This window comes from Ambystoma mexicanum, chromosome 5q, assembly GCF_040938575.1.
Source record: "Ambystoma mexicanum isolate Mex_15411 chromosome 5q, UKY_AmexF1_1, whole genome shotgun sequence".
NCBI classification, from domain to species: domain Eukaryota; kingdom Metazoa; phylum Chordata; class Amphibia; order Caudata; family Ambystomatidae; genus Ambystoma; species Ambystoma mexicanum.
Window position 1 is genome coordinate 62,084,221 of NC_090933.1, and position 18,812 is coordinate 62,103,032.

Consider the following 18,812-nt stretch of genomic DNA (forward strand, 5'->3'; position numbering starts at 1 on the left):
AATTCAGTTTAAATCTCTGTGTATTGTTCACCGGGCTATTCACGGTCAGGGTGCTGAATTTTTGCAGCTTAAATTCACTTGATATTGTCCGGACCGGAACCTCCGCTCTGCTACTTCTAACCTGCTCACTGTCCCCAGGTTTAACCGGGCAAGGCTCGGTGGTAGAGCCTTCTCTGTTGCAGCAAACATACTTTGGAACAGCCTCCCTGAACCTCTTAGGGCCACTGTAACCATCTCGGATTCAGAAGAGCATTGAAAACCAACCTGTTCCAAGCCTGACTACTCCACTGGCCTTCTCCGACTAGGTAGCTTCCCTTCCAGGGCCATGCCGCCTTTGGGCGAACGCGCGCTTTACAAATGCTTATAACATAACATGCCAGACCCCATGCTGGAGAACTTAATATGGCTGCATGTTCTGAACAATAGGATCTACTGCCCTTGAATTACCTATTGTATTCTAAAAGTATACCGAACCTGGTTTTAATTCCCAATAGCTTAATGCCATTCTGAATGAGTTATAGGTTTGACTCACCTGGAATGGTGATTGTAATAAAAAATAAGGTTAAACTTTGGTTTGTAAACCATAAGGATTACGTTGGTTTTTATAATTGTGTTTATATGATATGTGAATAGTTCTTACTTCCCCAAGATCTATCTTGGCCTACTGCATTTAAAATAAAATATTTTTATAATACTTTGTGTATTAGTGTTTCATTGAAATACATGTATGCTACAATTTCTTTGTAACAAGCTACAGCCCTCTTTCCCTCCTCCTAAGATAAGCTTGGCTTCTCTAGCTACAAAACCAAACATTCTCGGGTGGTACAGCCTTCTACTAAGAGTGGAGCTTTGCACTGCATCAGATCATTTTATGAAGCCCTTCGTTGCACTTTAGAAAAACTGTCTTAACACAAGAGCTCCCACTCGAGGGAGGCAGAAGTCCGTCTGCTCGGGGCACCTGCTGTGACATTCTCACTTCTGGGAAGAAGTGCAGCTCTCCGACACCATTCTCCAGAGCCCAGAACCACAGTCGCACTGCTTGTCTGCAAAGCAGCAACAACCCCCCCCCCCACTACCAACTCTTTTTGAAGTAGTGCATGTTGTACGTAAAGATTCCTCATTTAGCAACTTTCCCTCCATAGTTCTATGGACCCCCAAACGTTTTGCTTTCGTTTTTTAACCTGTCCTGACTTTTTACAAAGAAGTGAATCTTATCTTTAGGCACATATAAAAGTAATAAAAAATCCCATGGGTAAAAGTTATGGTGATACGAAGTATGCCCATTGGACTGCATTTTAAGGTGATGTGTGCAGTGTAACACTACAATAATCCAAAGGGGAAACAGTTTCCCAGTACTGATAGTCTGATGGACTAGCCCGTTTCCCCACAACAACTGGGCAAAGGAAAATGAAGCTGAAGTATTTACTTCCCCCTCAAAAAGTCAGGACAGGGTCAAAAACAAAGAAAAAGGAAGAGTTTGCACAAGGTTTGTAACCTCTAAATACTTACCAGTTTTATGCAGAGTAAAGTAATCTTCTACAGTCTTTGCTTTGGCTATGCGCTCAGCTAGGGCCCGTTTCTCAGATTCTTCGCGCCAATCAGCATCTGTACGTCTCTCACCTTCCAGATTCTTTTCAGCTGATGCCTAAAAATCATAAAAACAACTTTGATCAACTATTAGGGAAGGAAACATTTGTTACTAATACTAGTTCAACCTTGTGGGTACCTTGATTAAATCAATTACCCAAGAATATACCCATCATATGTTTTTCCAGCAGGTATTTAATTGAGTTTTTAACTGTTAAGGAGGTTTTTCTGAAGCCCACCTATGGTAGGACTTTATAAAACGATCCCCTTGGTATACAGAGCCCCAACTTCTAGTACGACACTTAAGGTTTTGGTAGTATGGAAGTACAGCCAGGCTTATTTTAGGAGGGAGATGCGAGATATAGGTCAGTACAATGAACTCTGTATATAAATAGGCCCAAAGAAACACTGTTAGGCAAGATTGTATGGAGTGCCCTGTGGGAGACTGCACCAGCATTGTCCTCTTGGCAATAGGAACCCAACATTTGTTATAAGTCTGTATTACACAAGTTGATCGTGACTGAGCAGCCAGGCATCTCAAGATGGATCAACGTGAGCTGTAGGGTTCCAACAGAGTTTCACAGTGACAAGTGTGCCAATACAACAAACTCAAGGTTTCTTGATTAAACAATTTATTAATTTCAGTCGGTTTGAATAAGGCTTCTTTAGAAGGGAGCAAATATGTAACACAATAATACAATTCACAAATACATTGTTTCAATAAATCAGCAGATACCCTTTTGGGATGGCACAGACTTCCTACACCCTCAGGTTACATCAATAACTAGGACACTGGACATTGATATATCACTGGTACATTTAGCGCAATACTGCGCTTGGTGTTAAAAGGAAAAGGTTAGAGGAAGAAACAATGGTTAACAAGTTTCTCAAACAGTTAAGCACTTTTGAACCCCCCCCCCAGCCCCCCCAAATACACTGTAGATTAACCCTTTCCCAGCTATTCAAGTAAAGAATGTATAACTTTTTGGAGGGACAAATCAAAACACAAAGTCAGAGGACAGAAGAGTCCATCAGGGAGCCAAGACAGCTAATGTCAATTGAAGCTTGGTATTGTTTTTGTTATTTATTCTCCTGAGTGGGACTTTTTACCACTCACTCCTTCTTGTTAAAGGAGTAAAACACAGAAAATGGGGAATGACAGACTGAGGTGCTCTCCATTTCATCAAAATATATGCAGTCCAATGCAGCAGACACTGCACAGGTGGTTCCCCTGGGTTGCTCCAAAAATTAATAGTGTAAAAGAGATTTGGCAGCCTCACCAGTGTCTATCCAGTCTTGTGTCCATAACATGGATTTAACTTTGTTTTGATTGTTACGCAGAAGGCTTCTGCTGACACCTATATCGGCCAATGTTTTTTTCACAACGTTGGGCCCTCAGTGTTACCACACTATCACTGTTGCCACTAGATGCATCTTTAAGAATTACATATTGCGGCTCTACCTGCTCTGCAGACATTTTGTGGTACTCCTTCTCCTGCCCCTGTCTGACTATTTCGGAAACCGATTTGAATCTGGTTATGTATACCCTTACTGCTAATTTTCTTTGCTTTGAAAATGTTTAAAAAATGTTCGGATTTACACATATGTTGATTCAATGGCAATGACTCACCGCATATTTGGGTGTCTATAACCAGATTATGCGATTCCTTGTGTTTTTCACTTTGTTATTTTAAATTTCAAACTGTTATTTTTATGATTACAATGTTTGGATTCTATTTATGTACCTACCATTACATAAATCATACAATTATGATCACTTACAACAGCCTCGAGGACGACCATATGGTCGAAACACTGTCAGCTGTGACTGCAATAAATCACCATTCACATTATTGGATTCCTTTCTTATTCAAGGATACTTGAGCTCTTATTCTATCACTAAGGAACGAACCATTTGAAAACCGAGTCCACTGCGCAGAATAGCTGCACAATCTCTACTTTTACTCATTCTTCTTGCTCTGACTTGGGAACCCTATTTTACTGCACTTTAATTCGTTTTGCTTAATGGAGTCATGCTTTCCTCCATGTATTTCACTACAGGCATCTGTAATGGATTGTTGCACCACACAGCACCCTATGTGCTGTGTTGCTGGGGAGGCCCTTGGGCTTCCCTTTTTATTTTCTTATTACTTTTCTCTGAAAACAACTGTGCAATGATAGTATGATACTTTTATCTTACTTCCCTTTCTTTTTGTGGGCTCAGCGCACACACCACTTTATGTGGAGTGCCGAGAGGCTACACTAATTCCTTTCCAACTGCTCCTGTAACTTTCATTGTTCACATTAACAGACAAACCTAAACCATTTTTCTCACTCCTTTGCTTTTGGAGCACCATTTTTGCTCTTTGGGCGTTCACCCAATTGTGCCCCTACAGGAAGGCTTCTCCAAAGCTCCTGTAACTTTTGAAATAACTTGCTACATAATTGTTGCATTCCTATTGACTTGGGTACTGCTGGTTTCCCCTACAGTAAATCTTTCATAACTACTGGCTTTGGCAATGCTCGTTCACTCCAAAAACTGAGCTGAAGAACTCCTTTCGAGTTATGGAAAAAAGACTCCCATATCCATTGAAAGAATAGCTACCGTGTTGCTTACCTGGTATTGTTTCTTCACGTCATTCTTAACCCATTTAAACCACTATAATGCAAAGTTGATACACAAGTGCTTTTCCTGACCCGCCTATGTCACTCAGTGTGGATAGAAAAGTACATGATAATTTAGTCACCTGCTTTATTTCTCATTATCCTAATGTACATTTGATGTCATTAGTTAATACAGTATTTCTTTTGGTATTAATTGCCTTGTGTACATTTAAAATACACACTTAGTTATATCAAAATTATAATTGTGTTTTTGGTTTTTTATATGTTATAATTTCTATGCACTGATTTACAGCTCACATTCCTCCTCCCAAGATAAGACTGGCTGCTCTGCCACTCTACCAACCTTTGGGTAGTACTGGTCTATTAGAAGTTGGGGCCCTAAATCCAAGGGACAAGTTTTAGAACTTGAATTTAGAACCAATTGAACTTTCGAAAAAAGAACCGAACAGTATGTATTACCCCTCCCCACCCCACCCAAAGTGCCACAGTCCCTTAGGAGTGATGAAGATGAAGCTAGAAGCCTTCACGATGCAGCTAGAAGCCTTCATGATGCGGCAGCGGTAGACCTGGTCTCCTGCTCCTTGGTTGTGGGGACGAAAGGAGGGACTACGGAAGCAATTTTGCAGCACCAGTCGAGAGAGGGGACTCCAAGCAAAGGATTCTCAATGCTTCAAGAAAAGATATGTGGTTTTGTCACCTTATTACAGACTCCAAGGAAGAATGGTTAGTGCAATCACTTCTCGCTCCTGTATTCTGGTGAGGGGAATCTTACCGCTTAGGTCCGAAGGAGTCCTCCAATGTTTTGTGAGAATGTGTTTGTGGCAAGACGATGCACCGCAAAGTGGTCGCAGATCCCAGGGTATTGTCAGTTTGCAGCCCAGGAAAGTCACAGCACTTCAAGGGATGGCCCATATTGAAGGTAGTCATAGGACTGAATATGCCCACCAGGCCAAGGGAGGAAGTTATCCTATTCGGAGCTTCCCTGCAGATTTGAAAACCGAGTCAGGAAAGCAGGTTTCTCTGGTCACTAAAAGGTGCTGCAGGTGTCTCTGGTCATCTTTGCTTTTTCTGGGCCAGTAGTCAACTTGTCTTTTGCCTCAGGATCCTCACCTTTTTATCTAGGAACCCATCCAATCAACAGTCATGAAACATTCAAACTTTCTGGGCTGGCTGTCCTTTGAGGATAATCAGCCTCCCAGCTGGAACTGTCTCCAGGCAGGCATGCCAGAATACAAATAAGAGTTTGGGACTCCTCCCCTTCTTCCTGTCCTTGCAAACACACTGAAGCCTCTGCAGGCTTCACAAAGGATTCCTGACAAGACTAAAGTCAAACCAGGACTACCCCAACCCAGCACGGCAGATGACCAAGAAAGCACAAGCAGTCAAGAAATGGCAAAAAATGAATAAAACACCAGTTTGGGGTCAATTGTGACCCTTCTGTGCATTACTGCATCTGTGTCCGAGTCCAGCCTGAGAGTAAAAATTACACAAAAGACAGCAGAACACGTGCACTGCCACCAGCCATTCAGGTATGCTTGTCAGTAACAGAAATGTTACAGGAGTAGTGAGAAAGGGGATACAGTGTAACCCCTCAGCACTTAACATAAGGTGATGTGTGCCGATCTCACCAAAAGTAAAGGTAAGAAGTGTTAGTCAAGATTGTATGCAGCAACCCTGTGGGATACTACACCAGTCTTGTCCTTTTGGTATTAGGTAACCCACCTATTGGTATAGGTCTGTACTAAAAAAGTTGGTAGTGTGGCTGAGCCAGTCAGACTTCTCAAGAGGGGTACATTTGAGCTGTAGCATCAAAATCCACAAATACAAGTAGCCAAATAACACTTACACTCAAGGTTTTCTAGCAAAATAATTTGTCAGTTAAAAAAACCCATTCTTTATAAAGGGCAATGTGCAACAATATAAATACACTTCACAATGCATTCTCAGAATCAAGTTAGGCAAGACTGTGGGCAGTACCCTTTGGGAGACTATGCAAACCTTGTCCTCCTGGCAAATGGTAACCCAACCTTTGGCATAAATCTGTACTTCACAGGTTGGTAGTGTGACTGAACAGCCAGGCTTATCTTAAGAGGGGTCAAAGTGAGCAGTAGGGTTATACACAGAGATTCATAGTGACAAGTATTCAAATAAACTCTTATACTCAACATGCAACACTTAATATACACTTCAAGAACACACTGTTTCTCTAAATCAGATGATACCCATTGGGGATGGCACACAGACACTTCCTACACCCTCAGGCGACTTAAATATCTAGGACACTAGACACTGATTTATCACTGGTACATTTAGAGCAATGTAATCAGCACACCTGTTCCCTCCTTTCCTGTCACTCTCTGGCCGGCCTCTCTTAGCCTTCTTCCTGCTCCCACCTGTGATGCTAAAAACCTCAGGGTCATCTTCGACTCCACACTCTCGTTCTCTCCTCACATCTCCAACGTGTCTAAGAAGTGTCACTACCAGCTGCACCTCCTCAGAGGTATTATTCCTTTCTCTCCTTCCCCCAGAAGCTCAGTCTCCAGAGCTCTGGTTCTCTCAACGCTTGACTACTGCAACAGCCTCTTTCTAACCTGCCTGCCTCTACTATCTGCAACTCATCCAAAACAGGACTGCAAGCCTTGTCCTTGGCCCCAAGCCCATGGATAGAATCTCTCCAGGACTGAAATCTCTGCACTGGTTCCCAGTGGCGGCAACGATTAAGTTCAAAACCCTCTGCATTGCCGACAAGGCCTTTTGGGGCCTAAATACCTTCAACTCTCTTCCTAAATATCTTCCTTCGAGTCCTTCGCTCATCCGCCTGCAACTCCCTCAGGGTCAGTCGCTTCTCCAAGCAACAAGTTGGTGGTATTTCTTTCTTCGAAAGGGCTGGGCCCTCCCTCTTCAACAGCCTCGCTGCCTCTCAAACTTGATACCCATCTCCGGTTTCGGAAGCACCTCAAGACCTTCCTCTTTGCTTCTGCTTTCCCTCCTCCTCTCCCCTGCTGAACTCCTGGCTGAAACGGAAATTGCAATGCCCCCTGACTACCCTCTGTCCTTGGGCCCAATGCCCCCTGGCTACCCTGTGTCCTTGGGCCCAGGTCCCCACCCGATTAATGCACTTACCCCAGCACTTGGCTGCACTTATGTATTGTATTTATTGGTTTTTATTTATTGTACTGTTATCCTACGTACTGCACTGCCCCCTTCCCTTTACACTCCCCCCCCCCCGCCACCCCCGCACTTGCTGTGCAATCTCAATGTCACCTGGCCTAGTAAAATCGTTCTGTCTTCCCTCTGTTCCCCCTCCCTTGTCTTGTCATGCCTTGAAACACTTGTGTATAGGCGCGTTATAAATGCCATATATCAATACTGAGTTTGGTGTCAAGGATTAGATATAGGAATAAAACAAAGGTTAACATATTTCATACACTGGTAAGTACTTTTTGAACCCTTCAATGCAAAGTAAATTAACCCTTTCCTGGGGAAAGGCCAAAGCACAAAGTCAGAGGTAAGAAGAGTCTTTAGGGAGCCAGGACAGCCAATGTTAGTTGGTCAAAGTCTAGGGGAGCTGAAGATCTTCTTGCAGGCGAGTAAAAAGTCTCTCACAATGTGTTCGGCAAAGTTTGTATGCCGTACCCTCTGGGACCACTACACACAACTAGGACTAAAGGTGAAAGCAAAACCAACCTTTGGTACAAGTCTGTACCACACAGATTTTGGTAGCGAGCTGAGCAGCCAGACTTATCTCAAGAGGGAATGTAAGCTTGTAAAGAGGTTACACAAAGGTCTACAACAGCAAGTATTCAGATAGACACACAGCGCCTTGGTGTAAAGCGCTCTATAAATAAATAAATCAAGGTTTCTTGGTAAAACAATACATTTATTAAACAATCATTTAGAAAGCATTAACTAAATGAGGCAACCAATATCACACAAAAATTATACGACAATACTGATTACTAAGCAGTTGAGCTCCCTTGAAGTCGGAGCAAAATAACATTGTAGTAGCAAAAAGGCATAAATTGATAAATATTACAGTTACATTTCCCCGCCATTGAGGACCACGAGGAGATTTGCCATTCGAAAATGGCCGCCTGCAACTTCATCTCAGAGTTTCCACATGAGGAAACACTGAGGCCAGACCGCTCACCGATTGGCCGACAGTCCCCATTTCTGCCCAACGACTAGCCGGCAGGCGATTTAGCCAGCCCACCTCCAAAGGCACACTGCCTAAGGCTTCCCCTGTCGAGAGCCTGTCAGGAGCCCAAAGGAGCCAGGGGCCAGGAACGCTGCTCTCTTGAACTTTGGTTATTGCCTTCAACGCTGTGAGATCTGTCGGGGTAAGTGCCCTCAACTCGCCCAGCTGTTCCAGTAACTCACTTTGTCGCTTTCTACATCGCAGACACGTGCGAGCATCTGCCTTACATGCAACTTGCTCTGCCGTGTCTCCCACACCTAATGCAACCTCTGTACATTAATTCTCTCCTTCACATCGTAACCCAATACGAGCTGTAACCTTGCTCTGCCATTGAATATCTGTCTGTTTTCTGCCTTATATACATGATCTCGTAGTCACTGTTCTACTAACACTACTACGCTACACTACTACTAACACGCTCAGCTTATCTATTATTCTGAACTTAGATGCGGCCCCACTGCATTATGTGTTGTGCATTATGGTCGCTAACAGACCATATCTGATTAGTGTTGTGCCTTATGGTCGCTACAGACCACATTCGATTGTGTTGCGCCTATGGTCGCTAACAGACCACATTTGATTTGTGTTGTGCCTATGGTCGTTAACAGACCATATCTGATTTGTGTTGTGCCTTATGGTCGCTACAGACCACATTTGATTGTGTTGTGCCTTATGGTCGCTAGCTAGCTACTACCTTAAACTTGCCTGTTAATCGCGCCATTTACAAGCCACTTTGCAAGTATGTTTCAATTTCGAATCCAGCGCTACCTTAACTAGCCTGTCTGCCCCAGGGCTTACAAGCACCAGCGCAGCCAACTACATCCACCATCCCTCTAGTATCCCGCCCCGAATCCATATCTGAACTATGCCAGCCTGGCTAGTATTCATCATGTTCCCTTTCTGCATTATGCCCGATTGCACGCCATGTAGCAGAAATAGTTGTACCCCATTCAGTAATGAACTTGCCAAGCTTGGCTGTCCTAGACACCACCCCATTCTCTGCCCCACACCCTTCCTGCCCTCCCTGCCTCCCTTCCCCCACAGTGCACCTACAGACCACAGTACTAAAATTAGCGTTACTTTAGGTAACCCTCCACCTAACCTCGCCACAGATGACCATTCTGACAACATCCAGAACTCACGCAATTTGCTAGAACATCGCCCTACAGCCTACCCTAACCTCATGACCCGTAACGACAGACTAGGTTGTAGACTCCCCACTTTACTTAGCAAAACGACCAACAATCCTACAACTAAAATCAATAAAAACACCATTGCAAACTCTGTGCCACTCAACGGAGCCTTACTTAATGTTAGAGCCCTTGTGGCCCACCCTGTGGAAATTGCCGATATCATCCGTTCAGCAGACCTGGATTTCCTCGCCACTACAGAAACTTGGCTCCATGCCGCAGCAGGTCCCTCTCTAACCCTCGCAGTTCCAGATAACTACTCCATCCTCAGGGCCGACAGACCGAATGCCCGTGGAGGAGGTGTAGCACTTATATTCAAATCCTCACTTGACTAGTTCTGTGACCTCCCTTCCTCTAAATTCCTGTGAACACCTATGCATTAAAATTCAAACCACCCCTAAGAACACCATCACCCTGGAACTAATATACAGACCCCCTGGTCCCATAGGTTCCTTCGAGGACTATATAACTTCCCTCATATCTGAAAAATCTAAACCTCCATCACTGAATATTATTCTAGGTGACTTTTACTTGGGATACAATGATCCCCACGACACTCCAGCATCCTCCCTTGCTAATGCGCTTTGCAAACACAACTACATTCAACTTAACACCTTACCTACACATCAGAAAGGCAGAACCTTAGACTGGCTCGCTGCCCACAACTGTAACATTATCTGCAAGGACCCCCAACCACTTATATGGACCGACCACTTCCTACTTTCATTTGACATTAGCACTAATAACCCACACCACATACAGTGCCCACCTGCACCAGCATGTCTGACGAGAAATAAGCGGAACATCACAGCTGAAGCCCTCATTCCACTGGTGCTACCCACCCTAAACATGATCCCCAACACATCAGACCTCAACTTACTAGTAGACACCTTCAATAACGCCATGACCAAAGCTATCGACCTTGTTGCCCCTCTAAAACTATGCAAAGGTAAACCCAAAGCACATCTTAACTCCTGGTACACACCAGAACTTAAAATACTAAGAAATAAAAAGTGCAAAATGGAAACCCTTTGGAAAATGAATCCATCTGAGGAACACAAAATCAATCTCACAAATGCATCCTCCCTTTATAAAAAAAATAATTTGCACTAAAAAGGAATCCTACAATATAAAAATAAGCAATGCAAGTTTCAGTACCAAAGAATTATTCACCATCCTGAAGGCGTTGGAAAACCCCAATCCACCTACGGACATGTCCATGAAGGACCAACTCTGGATCACTAGTATCCAAGATGCCCTTGCGAACAAAATCACTGGCCTACAAACAAAAATTGAAAATAAAAGACTACAACTTTCCAATAGTAGCCCCACCCCTAGCCCCCCTATCCCTAGCCCACCCACCACCCCCAACACTAACCATGGCTTCACCTTCAAAAAAGTAACCATTCTAGAAGTGCAAAAAATCATAACCTCCCTCAAGCCATCAAACTGCAAAGGGGACAGTTGCCCCGCACAGATCATAAAAGATGCAGCAAGAGACCTCGCCCCCCCTTCATTTCTAAGCTCAAACGTGTCATTCTCCACTTATTCGGTACCCAATAATTTGAAACAGTCATGGGTCCTCCCGTTACTAAAAAAACAGACCTTGGACCCAGCCATCACCACAAATTACAGGCCTATCACAACCGTTCCCTTCCTTTTAAAATCCTTGACAGAATTGCTTACTTGCAAATTCAGCATTACCTAGAGTTCAACCAATTACTAGGATTGCGATAGTCTGGCTTCCGGCCTCAACATGGACAGAAACTGCCCTTGTTGATCTTAAAAGTCAGATTGACGAAATTAAAGATAAGGGCAAGGCTGCCATCCTACTCCTCTTAGATCTCTCAGCAGCCTTAGACTTGGATAACCATAAAATACTCTGCAACCACCTCTCCTCTGCTGTCACATGGATACTGTCCTTCCTGGCCAATAGAACCATGAGTCTTCTCTCTGGTGGCAGCAGCAGACCCTATCCCCATCACTTTTGGTGTTCCACAAGGCTCATGTGTTTCGCCCACCCTATACAATATCTTTACAAAGCCCCTCTTTGATAAACTGGATCGTCTGGGTGTCACCTACACAAACTACGCAGATTACACAGATACTCCTCACCATCTCAGGCAATTACAATACTGATGTAGTCAGGATCAATGAAATCTTCTGTCATTCAGGCATGGATGGCCACACACGGTCTTTGCCTGAATGACGAGAAGACTGAACTGCTCATTGTTGGTTCACCGAACAATTTACAAAAACTAAGTCCCAACTACTCCAACATCATAATTGATGGCAATAACATCCCGGTCACCAAAAACGTGAAAACACTTGGCTTCTATCTTGATGCCAATATTAACCTCACTAAGCAAGTCAACTCGACCGCCTCTGCCACTGCATATACTGGAAAACTAATCAGAGCCTATAGACCATTTCTTTCCCCACCAACAGTTGCCTCACGCTAGCCAGAGCTCTTATACAATCTAAGTTAGACTACTGCAACAGCCTCTACTTAGGTGCCGAACCAAGCGACCTCTGTAGGCTTCCTGGGAAGAGGAGCGGGACGCCTGGCGGTAAGTGGAGGAGCCACCGCTGGATCCTTTGGAGGCACCCTGTCTGCCTCCAGGGCTCCAAAAGGGCCGTCGCTGCTGAAGCACCCCAAGGGCCTGGGCCGTCTCCGAGTCGGTCTTGATGGCCTGTAGAGACTCATCCACCGCCTTACCAAAGAGGTTGCTGCCGTCGAACGGCATGTCCAACACTCTGGTCTTGACGTCCTGGCGAAAGTCTGTCGCCTAGAGCCATCCTGGTCGGAGGCAAACTGTTGCCCAGTTTGTGAAATCCGGTATCGGCAATGTCTGTTGCCACCGTAATGGCGTGATCCAACGCCACCTCGCCCTCCTGCAGAATTTCTAGGGCCTCCGCCCTTTTGTCATCAGGCAGGAAATCTAGCAGGGGAGCTATCTTGAACCAGAGCTCCCTGTCGTAGCGGGCCACAATCGCTAAGGCATTGGCCGCCTTAATCGTCGTCGATGAGATGACTCGTCGTCCCATAGAGTCCAACTTCTTACCCTCGCTGTCCGGCGGGGAAGTGGAAGTTGAAGCCGCGCCCGCTGCCTTCTTCTTAGCCGCTGCCGAGACGACCGAGTCCGGCGTGGGCTGGGCCCTGAGGCCCAAGGGGGCGGCATCAGGGACTCGGTACTTCTTCTCGTACCTGTCCCTCTTGGCGGGTGTCGTAGCAGGGTTCTCGAGGACAGCAAGCCCCTCGTCCCAGATGTCGTCGAGTAAAGGCACCGCGAGGACCGTCTTCCTCTTAGCCTCTCGTTGTTGGTACAGAAACCCCTCCTTTTTCTGTTCTTCAGGGCAGAGCTGGAAGAGCTCGGATGCCCTGGTTATCATGGCGTGGAAAGAGCCAACCTCGTCGGCTAGTGACGCCCAGGGGGTGGGGGGGTGGGGAGGATTGAGGGGAGAGTGGTGACGACGGGATGTCTGCTGTGTCATCGCCGCCATCATCGTCTGTTCCTGTCGCCGTATCCTCTCCCGGCGAGGGGGATGAGGGGTCCACCGGTCTCGCAGGTACGAAGGGCGGAGTGGGGTTGGACTCTCCTCTGCTTGTTCCGAGGGCTCCCCGACAGGCCTGGTTCTGGCTCCTCCGTCGGGGTGCGTGGTAATCTCGTCCTTATCTCGGTACATAAGGATTGGATTGCCAACAAAATGGCAGCCGAGCTATCCTGGGGCACGGGTAATGGCTGCGACGGACGGGATGGCCGCTCCACTGGGCCCAGTTCATCGTCGTTGCTATCTTCGATCACGTCAGCAGGGAGCGTCCCCTGGGATCGAACCTTCTCGAACCTCTCGTTGAGGCCTATGGACCTTTCGTTGAGGCCCTTCTCGGTCTCCACCAGTTCCTCCTCAGAGGCTGATTCCGAGTCTGTAACGGCCACCAGCCCCCCCCCCCCCCCCTCTTTTTCAGCTGGGGGCTTCACAGGGGTCTTAGCGATGGGCTGGAAAGAGGATTCCCTCCGCAGCGGCAGGATACTCTGGGCTCAGAGGCCGTTTCCATTGGCGTAGTCTCAGCCGGCTCCGCCAGGGTCGCAGCGACCACTTCGGTAGAGGCCTTAGCCGGGTGGATCAAGGCCCTCAACACCTTAGGTGCGTCCTGGGCCTTCGCCTTGGGGGGAGGGTCAACACCTCGCTCCCCCTTCGAGATCGACCGGGTCCGCTCCAACAGCCTACCCGGGTTCTCGGACTTCCTCTTCCCGGAACCAGAGCGCTGGCTTGTGGTCGAACGTGCCGGAGGAAGCAGTGCCCTGCTTGGCAACCGACGAGCCCGACCTTTCGGCGCTCCCGGAGCCCGCAGACTCGCGGTGCTTGGCCTTCTGTTGGGCCCCCATCGCCGGGGCGCCCTCTAAGGACTTAGAAGCCTGCTCAGACTTCTACGCCTTCTCACTTGCTGTGCCCTTCTCCAGCCAGGTGGCAAGGCGGGAACAACGATCTTGTTTGGTCCGTTCCGAAAGGTTCTTCCAGAACGCACAGTCCTTCTCCATGTGCGTCTTGTCCCCATGGAGGCAGTAGAGACATCGCGAATGCTCGTCCTCCTTGAAAACGTTATATAATCCGCATCCAGGGCAGTTCCTGAACAGCTTGGATCCGGGCATCGAGCTCCCTTTGTCCTGGGCCATGTCCGTTGAGGTAGGCCGCAGATCTTCCGGAATCCTCCAAGAAGTGTAAACTCGACGAAAACTTCACCCTTGAGGGGCATAGAGAATTCCGAAACGGGTCCCCGTTATCGGAAGTAGAAACGGTGGCGCTTGAGGCTCGATTAAACCGAAAAAATGAGAAATTCTCCTGAAAAAACGTGAAAACGCAGTAATAAAACCTCGAGAACTAAACACGAGGACTCCCAACACTTGAGCGTGCGGTAAAAAATCTGAGGATGGCTGCCAGAGGCGGGGTTTAGGGAGAGGGCAGTCATTGGCTGGGGGCAGTATGACCCAGCGATCATTAATTGGTTACTACTAAGAAAGACAGATCAGAAACGAAACTGATACTGATACTGATTTTTTCTTTACCGAGGATTCACAGCCTGACTAAGGGGAATATTCATGAGCATGTGAATCCATGCCAGACCCCATGCTGGAGAATATACGGAACACAACAAACTACCTAGCATTCAGGAAACTCCTCAAATCATGGCTCTTCACAGAGTAACCACAACGGAGACGCACCAGAATGCGCACACATTAAAACAATTATGAAAATAACTCCAATCCCGGCCACTCTCAATCTGGACAAACACTCAAACCAAAGAGCTAACCACTTGACAGAGCATAAGATATCGTGGAAAATAGCCACAAAAGGAAGTCTACAGAGACTGATCACATACTTGGATCCAGACGAAAGCCCTCAAGTGACTCACCCACTCGCATGTACCGGACGCACCATTTCCAGACCGGCAGACTCATTTAGAAAAAAATTGAGAATATTAGCATGGCCACACTTGGATGGAATTGTGGACATTGGCCTGCGTCGCATCTAGAGGGGACTTTGAATGCTAGCATGCCCGCCCTTGGTTAGAATTGTGAATATTAGCATGCCTACATTTGGATAGAATTGAGAATATTAGCCTGCATCGCATCTAGATAGGACCATGAATATTGGCAGGCCCGCAACTGGGTGAAACCTGAATGCCAACATACCTACACCTAGATCGATTTGTGAGTGTTAGCCTGCGTCGCATCTAGATAGGACTTCGAACGTTAGCATGCCTGCACCTATGCGAAACCTGAAGACTAGCACAGGCCACACCTAGAATTGTGGACATTGGCCTGCGTCGCATCTAGATGGGATTGATTGAAGGACAGCAAGCCCGCGCCTAGATGAAACTTGAATGTTGGCGTGTGCCACGCTTGGAATTGTGAACACCGGCCTGCGTAGCATCCGGATAGGGTTGCGGGTGATAGCATGTCCACACCTGGACGGATTTCTAGACGCTAGCTTGCGCTGCATCTGGATGTGACTGAATGTTGGCTTGCCCACACCCAGATAGAATTCTAAACATTGGCCCGTGCCGCATCCAGATAGAGTTGTGGGGGTCAACTGGTGCCACACGGGGACAGAACTGCAAATGCCAGCATGCCAAAGGTTAGGTAACCCATTAACCAATATAAGCTCAAACTCTGCATACTTATCTCACTCAAAAAACTCACAACCATCTCTCGCACAACAAGCCGCACGCACTCCACAACACTGCAACAACACATAAGCCAGACCAACAGCACATGCGGCCTGTCACCGATCCAATATCCGCACCAAAGCTCAGCATCTGGTGTATACCAAGTTGAAGCTGCCAACGGAACACCACTCCTCTCACTATCCTACTCCCTCTTCACCTTACTAACCCACCCCACCTTATCATTTACAGATCCGCCAGAGCGCCTGAGGACCAATTCCGTTGGTGACGGTGCGCGGTACAAATACCTTTACCATTTAACAAAATGCAAGTAAAGTCAATTTAACTTTACTGCTCTTGGAAACGGTAGTTTCACCAAGAGAAGGTATTTAACCTTTGGGAAATCTGCGAGACTTCCCTGTGCCACTGCACTGAAGGGGCTGTGTGTCACAATGTAAAACGTTGATGCCTATGAAGTTTGTCAGACTCCAAAACCAAAAGAAACAGTGTGCAAATCAAAGAAAAATAGATGAGAATGGAAAAAGGTCTCACTCTATCCAAGATAAAAATATAAAGTCCTAAAGTCCAGCAAAAGATGCTGGGGTTTCTACTGTAGAAGGGAATTGGCACATTTCTGAAAATTCTCCCTAACAATCGGGCAGTTCAACGGACCAGGAGGGTGCAGAAAGCTTCTCTTCCAGATTCCTTCATCAGATATTTCGTCCAGTGGTCGACTCTTCCTTAGTCCAAGAAACATCACCTTTTATGCAGGTTTCTCCCATTCATGCACAGCCTAGTTGTCACTCACACTGCAGGGTGGCTCTCCTACAAGGAAAGCCAGCCAGCACAGATGATGCCTAGGGAGTTTGTCAGACCCCAAAGTTAAAAGAAACTGTCCAAATCACAATACAAATACAGGAGGGTGAGAAAAACGGCTCACTCTCTCCAGGTTGGAAAAGTCCTAAAGTCCAGCAAAAGAGCTGGGGGTCTTTAAGGTAAAAGGGAATAAGCACATTTCTGAGAATTTTCCCTAACCAGGAGGTTGCAGCAAGCTTCTCTTCATGAATCCTTCGTCAGATGATTCTTCCAGTGATCGACTGTCTTCAGTTCAAGAAGCCTCACCTTTCATGCAGGCTTCTCCCATTCATGCACAGTCTATCTGTCACTCACAGCAGGACAGCCAGCCAATCATAACTGGGTGCATTCAGGTTACCAAGGAGACTAAGGACAGGGAATTTTGGGCACCTACCTCACTTCCTGCCCTGCCAGACACACTCGAGCCAGAGGCAGGTATTAGGACTGAAGCCCGCCAAAGGCAACACAAACAAAAGGGTTAAACCTGGTTTGGCACGCAGAGTGTTAGGACAGTTTTTCTGAAGTCCAACTAAGGGCTTAGTAAAACATTCAACTGAGGCAGTACAAGACTCCACTCTTAGTATAAGGCTGTACCACCCGAGTACATGGTAGAGCAGACAGAGCAGCCAAACGTATGTTACGAGGGAGAGCGGGCTGTAGAATCAGTACAAATGAAATAGTAATACTAATGGTCCAAAGAAACACTATGTACAAATAAATGATTTATTTAAATACAGGTAGGCCCAGATAAATCTAGGGGTTAAGTACCAACACATTATATAAAATCACAATATAAAAACAACACTATACTTGAAGGCAGACAAATCCAAGTATAGACCTTATTTGAAATACCCAACAGTAGTTCTAGCAAAGTCAAAACATTTTCATACACATTCAGTATAGGTCACACCTATTCTTGGGGAGTAAAAACCAATTTCACAATTACATTCAATAATGCAAGGGCAGTAGACCCTCCCAGTTGTACAGTGACTCAGTTCAAATCACAATCAGTTAACTCAATATACTTTTGGTGAATAGTGGAACACTTATTCTAGGTGCAGTAAAAACCTATAACTACTTTTGTGATAACACACAAGCACAGGTCGGTTTCAGACCTGCAAGAGGAACAGAAACAGCACTACTATCCATCTGGGGCGACCTTAAAACTAACGCGGATGCCAACACAACCTCAGCCCTGATTCTGCTCGACCTCTATGCAGCCTTTTACACAGTTAACCATGACACACTAACCAAAAAAGACTAGAAGACATAGGCATAACGGATATGGCACTACGCTGGATTAAATAATTCCAAGCAGGCATAAACCGAATGCGAAAAACCCTTCAAATCCACCCCACGAGTTAACGACTGGAGTACCACAAGGGTCCTCACCATCACCACTGTACTTCAACATCTACCATACTCCAGAAATCAGAATCTTCAAAAAATACAACATTACATGCTACAACTACGCAGATGACACTCAAATCATCTTCAAAATGGAAGACACGCAAGCCGATCACTCAACCCTAATCGAATGTCTAAAACAAGTCTTTAACTGGATGAATGCCAATAACCTGAAAATCAACCCAGGAAAGACAGAAATCATGATTATATCCAAAAACCAAGAGAACACCTACATTCTGTTAGGGTGAACCCCAGCAACTTTGCTGGATTTTGGAGGACTCGATTTTTTTTTTACCTGGAGCGTGCAAGCCTCCCCCCCTCCTCATTCCCCCCCCGCACTCTCCCGTGTATTTTGATATGCGTTTTACATTTGTGTTCTCAGATTATGGAGTTTTAGATAACTCCATAGGCATCATCTTTTCATATGCGTTACACAGCACCCTCAGTGCAGTGACCCAGGGATGTCTTTTAGAATTCCCAAAGGTTTAGATACCTTCTCTGGGCTAAACTACCGTTTCCCAGAGAATGTAAAGTGAAATTGACTTTAAAAGTCTTTTCCAAATTCATAGACCCAGCACACACCATCTTACAATGGAGTGCTGGAGGGGTTACATAGTATGCCCGGTGTCTAAACACTCATGTAGAAGTCAAATGCTGCCCTTTCCTATTGAAAAGGCTGCTGGCAGTGGTTTTACAACAAACTACCATGATTTTTCCCAGACCGTGAACACCGGTAGCTAAAAATCACAGGAGCCATGTTTTTCAAGATGGCGCCTTAAGCCCC

The 18,812-nt window shown here is 46.0% G+C and overlaps 1 protein-coding gene across 2 annotated transcripts in view; it reads right to left on the bottom strand.

Annotated features, from left to right (window-relative positions):
* The window catches only part of LOC138497211 (uncharacterized), an 835,962-nt gene that overhangs the window by 249,863 nt on the left and 567,287 nt on the right, over window positions 1-18,812 (bottom strand). For both annotated transcript variants that reach the window (XM_069620534.1, XM_069620535.1), the window contains one exon: window positions 1,510-1,645. In XM_069620534.1, the coding sequence (XP_069476635.1) occupies window positions 1,510-1,645 (136 nt within the window). The remainder of the gene's footprint in view (window positions 1-1,509; window positions 1,646-18,812) is intronic.